The 16,845-nt window shown below is 35.9% G+C and overlaps 1 protein-coding gene across 1 annotated transcript in view; it reads left to right on the forward strand.

The window, feature by feature from the left end:
• Nucleotides 1-7,146: 7,146 nt before the first annotated feature.
• The window catches only part of KIF24 (kinesin family member 24), a 41,589-nt gene continuing 31,890 nt past the window's right edge, over nucleotides 7,147-16,845 (forward strand). Inside the window, exons 1-2 of the mRNA XM_063082614.1 lie at nucleotides 7,147-7,769; nucleotides 11,719-11,908. Of these exons, the coding sequence (XP_062938684.1) occupies nucleotides 7,147-7,769; nucleotides 11,719-11,908 (813 nt within the window). The remainder of the gene's footprint in view (nucleotides 7,770-11,718; nucleotides 11,909-16,845) is intronic.

Genomic DNA, 16,845 nt, shown 5'->3' on the forward strand with positions numbered 1-16,845 from the left:
TAACATCAGCACAGGTCAAGCAACTTTCCACCCTTCTTCCCTGCCCTTTACCTTTTCTGCTCCGGGAACTGGGAAGGGAAATTCCTCTCTTGGGAAGGGATAAACATGACCATTATCATCAAAGATCATCAAAGGAATGTCTTGTCGGCTGTCTTAGCTGACTTTGGGCTGGAACACTTTGTACTGATATAGGGGGGACAATAATTAGAAGTCTATGCCCTAAACAACCAGATGTTAACGGACCACAAGGGCTATATCACCTTGCATACCACTGATTTTGAAATTGCCCATTACTCTGCCAGAACCCTCAAAGGCTTATAAGTCTCCTGCTTTCCTTTGTTTGGGGGAACTTATCTGACTCAGTATCCCCTCCACATTGGTGGAATAAAGCCTCTTGGCTGAAGCCTGGCTCGGGTCTATCTCTCCCTTTTTTCTGTCTCGCAGAACCTAACAGACCTGTTTATTCTCTTTAATTATCTAATCAGTCTTCTAGGTGCTGAAGAAAGTACTCTTAAATTATCTTTTGCTCCCATCCTATTCTAGCTACTAAAGAATAAAGCCAATAATACAATTTGGATAAAACAGTAAGATTTTAAGAGTACAGAAAGAAAAGACCACAACAATACGTTAAACTTTCAGAAGAAAACAAATCTAACAATACTAGAGATGGCGGGGAGGGAGGGAGGGAGTTTGCGAAGTGGTAGGTCGGGCAAAGGGCATAAAGAAATATCACAATTTGTAAGAATGAATACACTAATAATAAATAAAAAATATTAAAAAAAAGATTTTAAGGGTACATTAGTCCCCTCTTATCCTTGAGAAATACATTGCAAGAGCCCCACTGGATGCCTAAAGTTGCAGATAGTGCTGAGCCTGTAGTGGATTGAATTATGTCACCCCAAGACTCACTGAAGCTTGAATTGTGTCCTCCAAGTTTTATGTATTAGAAACTTGGCCCTACTGTGACTGTTAAGAGGGTGGGAAATCCTATTATGGTAATTGAAAGGTGGGGACTTGAAGAGGTGATTAGATTATAGGACAATGCCATAGTGAATGGATTAAAAATGGTGGTCATGGGTATGGTTTGGAGGGCTTTGAAAGGGGAGCATGAAGAGTCTGTCTCTCTATCTGTTCTCTCTGCTCCACCGATTTTGCAGTGTGATACTCTGCCATCACAGAAGTCACCACCAAAGAAAGTCTTCACCAGATGTGTTCCCTGGACTTTGGACTTCCTAGCCTCTGAAACTGTAAGCAATAAATTTCATTTTCTTATCAATCACCCAGTTCTGTGTATTTTGTTAAAAGCAACAGAAACGGACTAATACAAAGCCCTGAGTATGCTACGTTTTTTCCTTATTAAATAGAGAACTTTCACTTTTTAAAGGAAGCACTTTATGGCCTCTCTTTGGCATATACGAATTACCAGCATCTCTACTCTTATGCTTTGGGGCCATCATTAAGTAAAATAAGGGTTACTTGAACACATACACTGCAATATTACGACAGATGATCTGATGACCAAGATGACTGCTAAGTGACTAACAGGCAGGTAGCATATACAGCCTAGATATACTGCACAAAGTGATAACTCACATCCCAGAAGGGAGGAAGTAGGACTGCTCAGGATTTCACCATGCTACTCAGAATGGCACACAATTTAAAAACTATTAATTGTTTATTTCTGGAACTTTATATTTAATAATTTTGAACCTGATTTACTGCTAGTAACTGAAGCTGGAAAGCAAAACCACGGATAAGGAGGAACTATTGTATCTTACATAGAAATTGTCAATCTAAAATAACACCCAGTAAGCAAACACTATCTTTAGGAGTTTACTCCAACAAGTCTTTAAAAAATGGAATGCTGGTTTAACCAACAGAACAAATAGCATATGAAAATGCTTATGTTAAATTAAAAAGTAGATTATAATATAGTTATGAATGCAACATTATATACAACATAAAAAATGCATTTTAAAAAAGGCTAGAGTGAAAACCAATAAAATAGCAAGTAGTCGTATTAGATAAATTTGGGGAGATTAGGAAGGAGGACAGTAGTTGGAATTATAAATATATTTTTTAAATGTGTGATACAGTCACATACAGTAGTCTCCCTTATCTTCAGCTTCACTTTTGGAGGTTTCAGTTACCCGCAGTACAGTACAAGATATTTTGAGAGATAGACCACATTTACAAAAGTTTTATTATAGTATATTGTTATAGTTGTTCTATTTTATTAGTTGTTATTGTCGTTAATCTCTTACTGTACCTAATTTATAAATTAAACTTTATCATAGGTATGTATGTACAGTATAGGAAAAAAACATAGTCTATGAGTATATAGGGTTCAGTACTATCTGCAGTTTTGGGCATCCACTGGGGGTCTTGGAACCTATCCCATTCTGATAAGGGAGGGGCTACTATAGTTTCAAAATTTTTTAAAATAACTGTTTTAAGTCCTGTTCTGGGTGATGGCAAGAACAGTGAAATAGAAATGACACTAGGAAAAGTAATGATAACTACCAGCATTTATTGCTTTTTGTTTTTCTTTTTTTCTTTTTTTGGTGGCTGGCGAGTACAGGGATCTGCTATAACCTTGGCATTATAACACCACAGTCTAGCCAACTGAGCTAACCTGCTCACCCTTATTGGTATCCAAGTCTCTTTCCCATAATTATCCTCTACCACCCAGTTCCCCTCCCACCAGAGACCACTATTATTACTTGGCATCCTGTCAAAGATATGTTATGCCTGATAAGCAAATGTATAGATCTATTGTAGATCAATTCTCTCTCTCTCTCTTTAACAAATGGTACCTTTACAAACTGTTCTGTACCTTTCATTATTCACCTAATATATTGGCGAGCTTTCTTTTTTAAAAATAATATATTGGAAAGGATGGCCCATGACTCACTTAGGAGAGTGTGGTGCTAAAAACACCAAGTAAAGGGTTAAGATCCCCTTACCAGTCATCTTTAAAAAAAAATAATAATAATAATATATTGGAGAGCTTACTTTTTGTAATAGCTTCATAATATTATTCTATTTAATGGACTACCATAATTTATTTAACCAGTCTCTATTCTATTCCTTTGCTATTACAAACAGTGCTGCAATGAATAACTTTGTACTTATGTCATTTTCTAATCGTACACAATATCTATAGGACAAATTCCTAGAGGTGGAATTGCTGGGTCAGTGTCTTTGCATTTGTAATTTTGATAGCTATAGACCAGTGGAGTACAATCACAATCACCTGGGGAAGTTTTTCAAAGTTCTTATGTCTGTCCTCCTCAAAACCTGGGGGGTTTTTTGTTGTTATTTTTTGTTTTTCTGTGGATCTAGGATGGCACTTAGGTATCTATATTTTTTAAAGGTGATTCCGATGTTTACCCCAGAGGAAGAGGAGGGGCTGGACCTTTGTAAAATGGAATGTGGTACTCTTTGCATATTTAATATTAAAACAAAAGAACATAGGCTAACTATAGGGCTCAAAAAGGTGGTATGGTTGCCAACATATCTAGAAGTGTTCAGTGGATGCTTTAATCTGTGTGTCCAAATTACTGCTGCCTCTGGCATCTTCTGCTCCCATGATAATATGGGATATCCAAGCACTGCAAGATGAATATGTTAGTCTTGCAGGTCCTGATTAAGGGATACAGTATTGACCATGATTATCAGAATTGGATCACACCAAGGGAATGGGTGTGAGAAATACAGGATCTTGTATAACCTATGGAAATTGAAAAAACTGCATATCACTTACAACCCGTTCCATGGTTAGACTGAGACAAGTTGGGAATACAGCCGCTTTGAAATAGCTTAAAAGAAACCAAGACATTGAAGACTTATTCAAGTCTAGATTTTATGCTAGGTGGTGAAGATAGCAGAAATAAATAGTAGTAGCATAATAGTATCTACCAACACTTATTGGGCTCTGAGTATGTACCAGATATTATGCTGAGAGTTTTACAAGGATTTTCCCATCAAATCCTGATCTTAGCAACTGTGGGGACTATTACATCCCCATTTTACAGTTGAGAAAAATGAATTTCAGAGATGTTAAGTAAGTAACTTGCCAAAAGTAACACACTTATCTACTTCAAAGGATTGTTTAGAGGTTAACAAATAAAATGCTTAGAACAGTGCGTGGTATGTAATAAATGCCCAGTAAATACTAGCTACTATCATTATTGAAGCACAGAGGAAATACCAGTTATCCCCTGCTAGGTCATACCTCATAGAAGAAAAATATAAAGTGTTGTTCCTATGAAAGACAGGTATTCCAGGTAGAAGAAATAGTAAAGGAATTGGTGGCCTGGTGTAGACACTACATAAGATGCTTGGTGGTAAAACGGTAGAGAAGAGGCTGAGAGGTGAAACAAGGCTTGATGGGGGTGTGGAGGGGCTCTTGAGATATCTTGAAAGAACAGGCATAACTCATTTTAGTAGGCAGAAGGAGTTGGTGAAGGTATCAGCATTTAAAAAGGCACAAGAAGACAATGAGAACCAGTACACACCTATTGAAATGGCCAAAATCCAGAACACTGACAGCACCAAATGCTGGCAAGGATGTGAAACAACAGGAATTCTCATTCATTGCTGGTGGGAATGCAAAATGGTACAGCACAGTGGAAGACAGTTTGGCAGTTTCTTGTAAGCATACTCATACTATATAATCCAGCAATCACACTCCTTGGTATTTACCCAAAGGAGGTGAAGCTTACATACACACAAAAACCTGAACACAGATGTTTATAGCAGCATTATTCATAATTGCCAAAACTTGGAAGCAAACAAGATGTCCTTCAGTAGGTGAATGGATAAACTTTTGTACATTCAGGCAATGGAATATTATTTAGCGCTAAAAAGAAATGAGCTATCAAGCTATTTAAAGACATGTTGGAAACTTAAATACATATTACTAAGTGAAAGAAACCAATCTGAAAGTCTATGTACTGTATGATTCCGACTATATGACATTCTAGAAAATGCAAAACTATGGAGGCAATAAAAAGATCAGTGTTTGCCAGGGTGGGCAGGGAGGGCGAGATGAATAGGTAGAACACAGGATTTTTAGAGCAGTGAAACTACTCTGTATGATACTCTAATGGTGAGTACATGTCATTATACATTTGTCCAAACCCATATAATGTACAACACTAAGACTTTATAGACTATGGACTTTGGGTGATGATAATGTGTCAATGTAGGTTCATTAACTATAACAATTGTAAGGCAGGGGGTATATGGGAAATCTCTGTACCTTCCACTAAATTTTGCTATGAACCTAAAACTGCTCTAGAAAATAAAGTCTAATAAAATCTTTTTTTTAAGGGCACAAAGTGGTATTGCACTTATGTACTGCTGTATAGCAAACTATCCCAAAACTTTGTGCCTTAAAACAATTACCATTTTTTTGCTCACAGTTCTATAAGTCAGATATTTGGGCTGGGCTTAGTTAGGCAGTTCTTCTTCTGGTCTCACCTGGGGTCATTCATATGGCTGCAGTCATCTAGTGGTGCCACTGGGGCTGGATAGTTTAAGATGGTTTCTCTCACACGTCTGGCTATGGTGATGGCTGTTGGCTGGACTTCTTCACATGGCAGGAGAAGAATTCCAAGAGAGCAGTACGAACTGCAAGGGCTCTTGAGGCCTAGTCATGGAAGTCATGCAGTGTTGCTTCCACCATATTCTATTGGCCAAAACAAATCACAAGGCCATCCTAGATGCAATGGGAAGAGAAATAGGCTCTATCTCTTGATGGAAGGACCTGCAAAGAATTTGTGGCTTTTTTTTTTTTTTTAAAGTCTATTACAGATAGAAAAGAACAGGGTGAGTTTAGGATGTGTTACTCACCCCCTTTGACCTTTTCTTTAGCCTAAGTAGTCTTTTCTCCAAAGTTAATTGTTCAGGGTTCTTTGATTACCTTTATTACCCTGCCCTCAACTCTTTCTCTGTTTCTCCTAGAGAGAAGACAAAATATAAATTAACATGAGAATAGGAGCTAGCTTGTTACCTCAGTTGGTTAGAACATGGTGCTGATAACACAAAGGTCCAGGGTTCAATCCTTGTACTGGCCAGCTGCCTAAAATAAATAAAAAATAAAAATAAATAAAATAAAATGAAAACATGAAATTTCTACCAATAATTACCAAATTGAATTTTGAAAACTCTGAATTATAAAACCATTTTTAAAAAGAAAGTGTAGTTTATTTTTTAATATTCTCATGAACTTGAACTTCATTAACAGTGCTGTGGAGAATGCCACAGGGTCCCGACTTTAATAATAAATCACGATTCTGTGTTATTACCACATCATTTTTAATTAAATATCTTGGTGTTAACATTTTTAAAGCATTTTAATGTGTAGCCATTTAAAGTCTTGACCATAGTATTAATTTCCTAGATAAATTATTTGATTTACTATTCTATACAGGTATACATCAATGGTCACCTTTTAGAAGGATTTGAAATCCTGAATTAGATGATTCTGAATTGATGATGTTTTTAGTTCTGTTTAACTAGCTTTTGCCAGTATTCAGCAGATACATATGTGATTTCCTCTGAGTCGTGTTAGTTTATAATCCTCTGTGGTCTGCTGTTTAATTCTCCTTCCCACTCTGGAAGAGTTCTTAGCCTTTGTTCATTAATCACGGGCAACAGTTGTGCGACATGCCTTGACATTAAGTTGAACATCTAAAATTAGTCCTGCTACAATCAGTGGTTGGGAACGAGGTTTTGGTAGTTTGTGGCATGTGGTAAGTAGACATTGCAAGGTTGAAAGGAACTCCCTAGAAATAAGTAAGTAACTTGTGTTATGTGTATGTCTGTGTGTATATGTGTATATGTGTATGTGTGTATAATTGAAGGTCTATTTCTGTTTAGCAGATGAATAAATTACATCTATTACTACAAATTCTTCGTATGCTTTATAAATCATCTTTGCTTATGCACTATGCTGTTTAATCAATCATTTCAGAGGAAAAATATATTTCCTTGAAAACTTGATATGATAAAACATTTTTCTGTATGTTTGTTTTGTGGCTTTTATTTTTTAAAAGGAACAATTGTATTACATATATTCAATTCCAAGTGAATGATTTTTTTTCTCTCTTCAGAGTTTATAGAAACCTATTTACAAAAATGGCATCCTATCTGTATGAATGTCTTTGTGAAGCTGAACTTGCACAGTATTATCCTCATTTTACTGCCCTTGGCCTTGAGAAAATAGATGAATTAGCCAAGGTTACAATGAAGGACTACTCCAAATTGGGAGTTCATGACATGAACGACCGCAAACGTCTCTTCCAACTTATCAAAATCATTAAGATTATGCAGGAAGAAGATAAAGCAGTCAGGAGCCCAGAGCATCCTCTTCCAACAGGCAGCCTGTACATTAAGCCTCGGGAATTCAGATCTGGCCCTCGCAGACAACTGCATTTTGATTCTCCTACTGACAACAAAGATGTAACTGCCAGCAACATTGAGTTTGAAATATGCAATGTATCAGATTTCTCTGCAAATGAACAGAACGCCACTTACCTAGAAGTGCTGGAACACATGCTACCAGATGATTCCCAGTACCATACAAAAACAAAAATTCTGAATGTCACAGCTGCTGATTCCTATGTTCAAACAGAAACTAACACTTTGCTCTTTTCATCAAATCACTTTTCTTCAATACTGGGGGACTGTGAAATTCCCGTTATTCAAAGAGGCTCTCATGTTTCAGGGTATAACTATGGAATCCCTCATTCTTGTATCAGGTAATTATTTTTATCTTTTTTTTTTTTTTTTTTTGAGGAAGCCTCAGGCAAGGGCAGGCCTCTATTTCATGACAACGGGAGAGAGCTACTCCTTATTTACAGTAAATTAATATAACATAGAAATGATAGTGAACAGCTTTTGCATCAATAATAGAAATACCCAGATGGGGGAAAATTTATGAGGAATTGGGACTTTCCAGATGGTAGAAAGATGATATTGTTCATATACATCAAACAGCTGCTACTTGCCAGGATCTGCTGTCATTAATATAATAGACCTATTTCTATTATTTATTATAGTATAACATGATACATCTAGTGCTTCCATGAAAGTAAAATAGTTCAGTAGCCTTCTACAATGGAAAAAATATTACAAAATCTGCAAGATTCAAATTCACTTAAACCAGTTGGGAGACATAAAGCTGGGTTGAAAACAAAGAGCATGTAGTTGAATTAAGTAGGTCTTTGGAACACTTAATTCACCTGCACACATTGAAATATGATTGTTATTTTGAGTGCTTTCTACATTGCCAGCCCTGGAAAAACAGATGATTTGGGTGATTACAAAGACTAAGACACTTTTGGTGAAGATTAGAGTTTGAGAGTCAAGGTTACAATAAGTTATTTTCACCTAGTGCTTCAAGTTAGAATTTGAAATAAGGTCTCTGTGGAGTGAAATATCAAGTATCTCTAATACTAACAATGATATAATAGGAAATATGTTCTTTAAAAAAAAAAAAACCTGTATTGCTTGTTTAGTTATTTTAAAAGTTTTATATATATACATATGAGTTAGGTGAAAACAGAATTCATTCTTAAGCAATATTTTCTCTAAAAAATGCTGTTATTCATACCTTAAGATAAAGTATTTACATCTGGTCTTATATGGGCTAAGTTTCCAAAAAAATAGAAGACTCAATTTTTAAAGTTCTTTTAGTAATTTGAAATACTTAAATAAAATTTTTTTTTTGGCGGCTGGCCAGTAAAGGATCCGAACACTTGACCTTGGTGTTATAACACTGTGCTCTGTATAAGTGAGTTTTATTTTCCTCAAAACTTTTTTTTTTTTCTTTTTTGATTTGGTCTAGTGGAGCACAGAGCATATTGTTTTCCTCTTTTAATTGTGAGTGGACTAGATTGTTCCATGACTATGAGAGCCAGGATTGTTGTTGGCCTATTGGTTAGCTCAGTAGTCTATCTTATTGGTTAGTGGTGAAAGACCAAATATTTTCTTTAATATTATAGTCTTTTATTGAACAACACATAAAAATCTAACTTGAAATTATTTGTAAATAAAAATACCACCATACATTATTTAACACCATCAAGAATAGAATGGATATTTTAGTTTAAATATTGCCATTTCATTTATTTGACAAATATGAAGTACCATCTCTGCTAGGCCCAATTCTAGATATAAAGATAATTAGGATATCTGAGGTTCTTATACTCTTGGGGGCAGGGTCAGGGTGAGTGGGATGACAGACATAAGCATATGGTGAAATAAGTATTCTTATAGACATTTATACATGTCAAACCCAGAGTGAAGGCTGCTCAACTGAGCTTTCTTACCCTTTTATATTGTTATCTCACTCTTCCCATTTTTTATTATATTAGGGAAATGAAGGTAAGAAAGAACATTTTCCCCAATAATCCTCAATATTATCTTCTTACCCAAGCTCCAAGAAGGAGTCAGGGTTTTAGAATCCTAAGAAACACCCTTACCAACTTAAGGCTTGCTGCTAGGAAGTCATCCTAACCAAAGGGCATTCTCCTTGGATACCTTAAATCAGGTTTTTGCTTTTCAGATATTTCAAAAGTTCAAAATAAATTGCTGGCCTCAGAATTTTAACAAAAGTCTAAGGCATTAAGAGAACTGGTTGCCCTGACTTATTTAAGATCTTGAATAGACCTAACTCCAGCTGTCATAACTCTTTGTATGTCAGACATAGTTTACCTCTTCTAGGGAATATTGGGTATTAAAACCAGAGCCTTTTAGGAGAAGAACATGCATTCCTTTTTGCCCTTTGCAATTGAAAACAACAGGTCTTTTGTCCATATGGCTCATTCTAGAGTCCCTGTACAATTTTAAAAAGGACTAAACTTTTTCTGTCATATTTGATTAACTTTATCTGATGAGGTTATTAATGCTCAACAACCAGAGATTTTGCCACAAAACCCTTGTTAAAATGATGTATTAAAATTTTATTTTTTTCTTGTGAAAAAGCAAACATATGCAAAAGAAGAGCAAATAGAGCAATGAATCCACATATGCCCATCATCCAGTTCTAATGATTGTCAAGATTTTCCCACACTTACCTCAAAATGATGCATTTTTAAAAGTCTCCTATATGTTGGTTAAAAAAAAAAAAAACATGGTTTAAAAGTAGTTCTTTATGCAGTATATTGGAAATATTTTTGCTATTTGGTATTTTTTAAAACTAATTTAGACCCTGGCAAAAAATAATTTTCCAGCTAGTTGGACGGCTCAGAAAAATCAGAATTGATATGAAACAATTATATAGTACAGTATCCTATGCACAGTCTTTTATAAAAGGCTTTTTAATGGGGGCCGAGCCCGTGGCGCACTCGGTAGAGTGCTGCGCTGGGAGCGCGGCGACGCTCCCGCCGCAGGTTCGGATCCTATATAGGAATGACCAGTGCACTACTGGCTGAGTGCCGGTCACGAAAGAATGAAAAAAAAAAAAAAAGGCTTTTTAATGGCTATTAATCAAATTCTAAAGTGTAAAGGATAGGAATAATTTGTCTTGTGAAGGCATTCTTAGTACATGGACCAAAGGCATTGATCCTGGTAAAACACCTGTTTTCAAGAACCCTATTTTCTTGTTACCTAGTTTTAGAGGAGTTTCTATATAAGTAAGTGGTCAGTTCTTAGATATATATACTACCATTGGGCTCAGCAATTAAACCTTATGAATTTTGTATTCCTAACCCAAGGAATATTGCCTCAAATGCTGGGTGTTAAGTTTGAGTAATCAATGAAATCAGAGCCAGTGAAGGAAAGTGAATCAAAGGTTGAATTAGTGGTGGACAGGACTAGTCATAAAATTGTCTTTGAAATACATGATTGTGTTTTAACAAATGAATAAATGCATATCAGGGTGGGACAAAAAAGTAGAAGTAAGGAAACAGGACACAGAGAGGGGCCAAACATATTTGGAAGGAACAGGAAGAAAATTACATTGAAACCTACCACCTAATTCAAAGTATTTAGTAATCCCAGGTAGGATAAAAAAAGAAATTGGATTAATCATCAAGAAAATAGTAAATGTGAAGGAATAATTGGATTGAAAGGGAACAAGAGACGTATTTGGGTTTTGTAAAGGCCTTGGCGGAGTGGTAGCAGCTTGTTGCGTTAGATTTTGAGAATTAACCAGCTTGAGTATTGGGGACATGAAGAAAGAAGACAACATCTGGAAGCCAAATACACAAGTCTTAGAGCTAAAACAATTCTTAGGGGTTTTTTAGTTTTGTTTTGGGCTAATTTTTTTTGTTTTTTTTTTTGCAGGGCAGGGTGGAGTGGGGTAGGGATGGAGATAGAAATATCAGGAAGATTTAGCTAATAAAAGAACTTTCTCACATAGTGTTATAACACCGAGGTTATTGGCTAGCCACACACACACACAGAACTTTCTCAGTGTTGACACTTTAATATGTAATTTTAAAAAATATGTTATGGGGCCGAGCCCGTGGCGCACTCAGGAGAGTGCGGCGCTGGGAGCACAGCAACACTCCTGCCGCGGGTTCGGATCCTATATAGGAATGGCCGGTGCACTCACTGGCTGAGTGCCGGTCACGAAAAAGACCAAAAAAAAAAAAAAAAAAATATGTTATGCCCAGTATACAACAAAATATACTGATACTTTGACCTCTTAAGTAGCCTTATCTTATTATTAAAAAGTAAAGCCTATTTATAAACATATTTCAGACAGAACACCTCAGAGAAAGAGAGTCCTTGGACTGAGATGGAGAAAATCAGAGTTTGTGTTCGAAAACGCCCTCTGGGCCTGAGGGAGGTACGTCGTGGAGAAATTAATATTATTACTGTAGAAGACAAAGAAACTTTACTTGTGCATGAGAAGAAGGAAGCAGTTGACCTCACACAATATATTTTGCAGGTATGATATTTTCCTTTTGTGTTTGGAACTAATATTATCAAGTGTTTCAATTTTTTGCTTTTTGTTTGAGTGGTAGAATACAAATTCTAAAATCCAGTTGCTGGTTTGGCTGTTGACATTCTTTCCTGATGTGGCATTGCATGAAATCATTTATACTCTGGGCCTTCATTTTTTAAAAAATATGGTGCAGTGGGGGATATAAAAACATAGCTCTTCTACTCTTGTGCAATGGAGCTGCATCATATATTCACTTAACATGCTTTATGTGAATTTATTTATACATATTCATCAAAAAGGGGGGAATAATGAGATAAAACAAATTTAAATAATAAAGTGGTTGTTGACAGGATCAGTCACTGAGTATTTGCCCCAGTATGACTATGACATGGTCACACAGTTGGTCTCCATTTTTGCCTGCATCTTTCAGTGTGAACTTCTTACTCTGCTGAGTGTGAGTATTGAGTTTAATGCTGGACAATATCTTTTTGAGCAATTAGGTCCCAAATTGCCAACCAACTGCTTATTTTGATTCTCACCTGTCTTGGGAATTAGGCTTAGTTTGTGGAAATTGGGCTCTGAGCAGGCCACTTTGTACAGCGTAGGTTACAGTGGGTAAATGGAATCCAGGAATATGATCTCACATCTAACATGTAATGATTTAAACAAAACACTAGTAGCTCAAACACGTAAAAAATGTTCACTCACTGCCAGAATGATCATGAAGATTCCAAGGAGAAAAGGTTTTGTATTGAAAGGAATTTATTCCAAGCTGATAGGTACCCTTGCCATAACTCCAGTTTCATAGAGAAGCAGCAAACTCCATAGATGGGAGAGATCATAATTTTGGTGCTCCTAAAATTGTGAAACAATTGTGAATAATCTAAAACAGAGGATAATCCACAAGATGTTAAGATTTGGGAATTCAGAGTTTGTTTTACCCTGAATCTTCCTCTCTAAATATTCATATTATACTCATTCTTTCTCTCCTTTTCTTTCCTCAAAACCCAGTGGCTGGTAGAGAGAGAAAAAGTGGCGAGTAATCTGGTGCGCTAGCAATTTCCCTTGGTTAGCTGAGATCTTACTCTACTGGAATCAGTCCTTTAACACTGAAGTCAAATTGTGACACTTTCTCCCTCTTTCAAACTTGCATTGTTCTTCTTTTTCTTTGGTTACCAAAATAGGGTTTCACAGTGACATTCAAAGTAATTCACTGAGTCTTTCTATGGGTACTAAATTACTAGGCCACTGTACAACCAACCCAATCACTTTAACAGCCTTATCGATTGCTGATCAATGCATAGTTTATTAGGTCTCAGTGGGAGGTATTTATTTTGAAGATGATTCTAAATGACCAATTAGTTGTAATGCTATCTAGTTCCATGGCTACTTATAGCCATAGTAATCGCCCTATCCAATCACCAGCTACCCAAGACTTCCTTAATGATGCTTCTGTCACAGTAATTCCCTCAATCATTTTAACGTTTGTATTTTTCCATTATCCCAAAACACAATAACCTTACTTTTTTGTCATTACCATTGGTCAATACTTATTGAATACCCATAGTTTCCATGGCACTTTCTTCTGCTGTTTGAACTTTGGACCTTTGCTCTCATAGGTCAAAGTCCTTACTTGTCAATGCTATTATAAAAAATGATGGGAGGACTTTTTCCCCCCTTTTTCCTTCCTCAAAGAGAAAGAAGAAAAGGGAAGATCAGAGCAAACAGTGCAGTATAGATCCTAAATTTTTATTTTTAAACTTATTTCAGGGATTAAAACAATAGGTTTGTATGTCTGCTTAAATAAATATCCTCTTTTCAAATCTTGCAACTTAGTAAACATGATCATATACATGTAGTGTGCTGTCCTACTTAACCATTAAACATTAAATCTTTTTTTGTTCTTTTTGTTTTTTTTAGGTGGCTGGCCGGCATAGGGATACAAACCCTTGACCTTGGTGTTCTCAGCACCATGCTCTAACCAATTGAGCTAACCGGCCAGACCTTAACCATTAAATTTTATGATATCAGCATAATAAATGGAAAAACAAGGAAACAAAACTGTATATGTTTTGTTTCCAATTTTTTAAATAAAGAAAATATATATACAATAGAGAAAAAAGATTGTACTGAAGTAAATCAAAAAATTAACAATAGCTATCTCTGGGTTTATAGATACCTCAAGATTTATAGATAATTTGATTTTCTTCTCTGTTGTTTTCCATATTTTAAAAATTTTCCACAATCAGCTATGTTACTTATATATATAAAAGTGAAAACCTTTGAGTAGGATAAATTCACTTATTTCAAAATCAAAAGGTGCAAAAGGATATATAGTAAAAAGTGTCCCTCTAATCCCATTTCCTCCTTGAAGGCAACCAATATTACCTATTCTAAATGTATATTTCCAGAGATATTCTATAAATATGTATTTATCTGAAAAAGCTTATTTAAAAATAAACTATTGAACTCTGATCATATCAAGGCTAAAGTGAGGTTCAAAGTAGGTGTTACTATAACTTCATTGATAAAGTGTAATCAAATGAAAGTGTATGTTATGCAAAGGACTTTATGAATTGTATATATATGTTAATTATAATAATAATCTTGCATGTTCACACTTTTTTTTTTTTTTTGGCAACTGGCCAGCACAGGAAATGCTCCCTGGGCTTTGCTGTTATCAGCACCATGATCTAACCACCTGAGCTAACCAGCCAGACCATTCATACATCTTTCATGAAAGATATTTACAAAAGTAATCAATAAATGCTTTCTAAGGTATTTACGCAAGAGCTAAAGTTATTCATGAACATTTATAGGAAAGGAAGAATTGCTATATACTCAGTGAAATAAAAGGAAACCAAAAAAAAAAAATATTCCCACATTTACTTCTTTTTTTTTTTCTTATTTTTTTGGGAAATGCCAAATATATTTATTTCTATAGGCATCTATAAATATAGATTTTTTATTTTTGCTTTGGAGTCATACTTAACTGTAAAAACCAGTGGTGATAGTTGAGCAATGAATTAATTTGTCTCCTTGCTTAGAAACCAGGTATTAGTTAAACATAAATAATGTTTATTAATGCCAGATTTTACAAATACATTTAACTCTTTATTATTGATGTTTTTAGGTTTAATCAAAAGTATAATGATCTTCCATGTACCTATCACGCAGCTTCAACAGTTACTAACATTTTAGTATTCTTAAAATCTTATCACATTTTTCAAAACACTAGAAGATCACACATCTCTCTGTCATTATGCACAGATTCATTTTTTTCTCACCTCCTAACTTTCGGAGACTTTTTCTAACTGATATAAACTTGGCTTTGTGGTCCCAATTTCTTCTCAGATGACCTAACAAATATCCATTCTAATGTCATATAATGTAACGTAGTGGTACACAGAACAGAATTGAACCTGAGGTAGAGTGACCCACAATAAATTGGCCCAAGTCCAGTTTTATGGATCTCTTCATATGATTTTTCCTTAACTAGATATTTAGAGCAGACCCAAAAGGTGTCAGAAGATAGGGCCTTTTCTTTTATTTGTTGCCTATGGACTTTCATTAAGCTATAATCAGGCCTAAAATTATTAGGATGTCTTAGGTATAGCTGGACTGCCAACCTGGTAAGCCTCTAAATTACGCAAGTAATTATGGCTGCTGAATTAATGCTTTCCAGACCAATTTAATGGGGTCTCCTATCTTTCCTTTTCCAGATTATCATAATTTTTCATTTGGAAGTCATCGTGGACCATTTTCTCTCTCCAGCTCCCCACGTCCAGTCAGTTGCCAAATTTCTCATGTGTTCATCTCTTTATTTCCATTGTCATCATCTAATTTAGACCTTTCTTACCTCACCACTTAATTACTAGTGTCCCTGTTCCCAATCCATTCACAGTGTGAAGCCAGATTAATCTTCTAGTAAAATGGCTCAGATCATCCTTCTTCTCTGCAAAGTTTACTGTCTCCCCACTGTTTATGAATTATAGACGAGCATTCTACCCCCTGCCTTAAGGCTGGTGTCCCAAGACCCCTACAACGTAGACCTAACTCATTACTCGTGTTCCATCTCACTTTTCTACTTACCAAGATCTTGTATTTAAGCCAAATTGAATCCTTGCTATTCCCTAAACATTAATTAAACAGCTAATTCCTTGTGCTTTCCTGCTTTGACTCTTTGCTCATGCTTCCCCTGTGGCTGGAATACCTTCCCTCCCTTCATCTTCACCTCTTAAATTCCTCTCCTTCCCCCATGGTCCATCCTTAGTACAGTCTTTTTCATAATGTCTTTCCCAATAAGAGGGAATATGTTTTTCCTTTGAATTCCACATGTACTTTTTCTCTTAAGATTCTTCTGTTGTATATTTGTGTGGATTGACATCTTTAGGGGATGGGGTAGGGTAATGTTTGTATCTTTGGGTCCCTTCAAGTGCCTACTGCAACATACATGCTGCCAGCTAGGCAATAAATGTTTATGGAATGAAAAGTTAAGCCATGTATCCTATGGAATTGTGATCTTCCCCTAGAATTTTCTCCAAATTTCAAATATGCTGGCCCCAGCTGAGCTATGAGGATAATCCATGGAATTCAGTTCCCCTCCTGGACCTAAGGAGTATTGGCTCGCTCTTGCACTCTTCAATTTACTTCCTTTAAGAGAGAATAAAAATTGGGTCACTTAGTTTTTACTTTTTTTTTTTTTTTTTAAGATGACCAGTAAGGGGATCTTAACCCTTGACTTGGTGTTGTCAGCACCAGGCTCTCCCAAGTGAGCTAACCAGCCATCCCTATATAGGGATCTGAACCCGTGGCCTTGGTGTTATCAGCACCACACTCTCCCAAGTGAGCTGTGGGCTGTCCCTAGTTTTTGCATTTTAAGAACATGTCTACAGAAATCTCAAGTAAAAGAAGGCCCTCTCATTTAACAGTTTTTGATT

Source organism: Cynocephalus volans, chromosome 17, assembly GCF_027409185.1.
Source record: "Cynocephalus volans isolate mCynVol1 chromosome 17, mCynVol1.pri, whole genome shotgun sequence".
Lineage (NCBI taxonomy): Eukaryota > Metazoa > Chordata > Mammalia > Dermoptera > Cynocephalidae > Cynocephalus > Cynocephalus volans.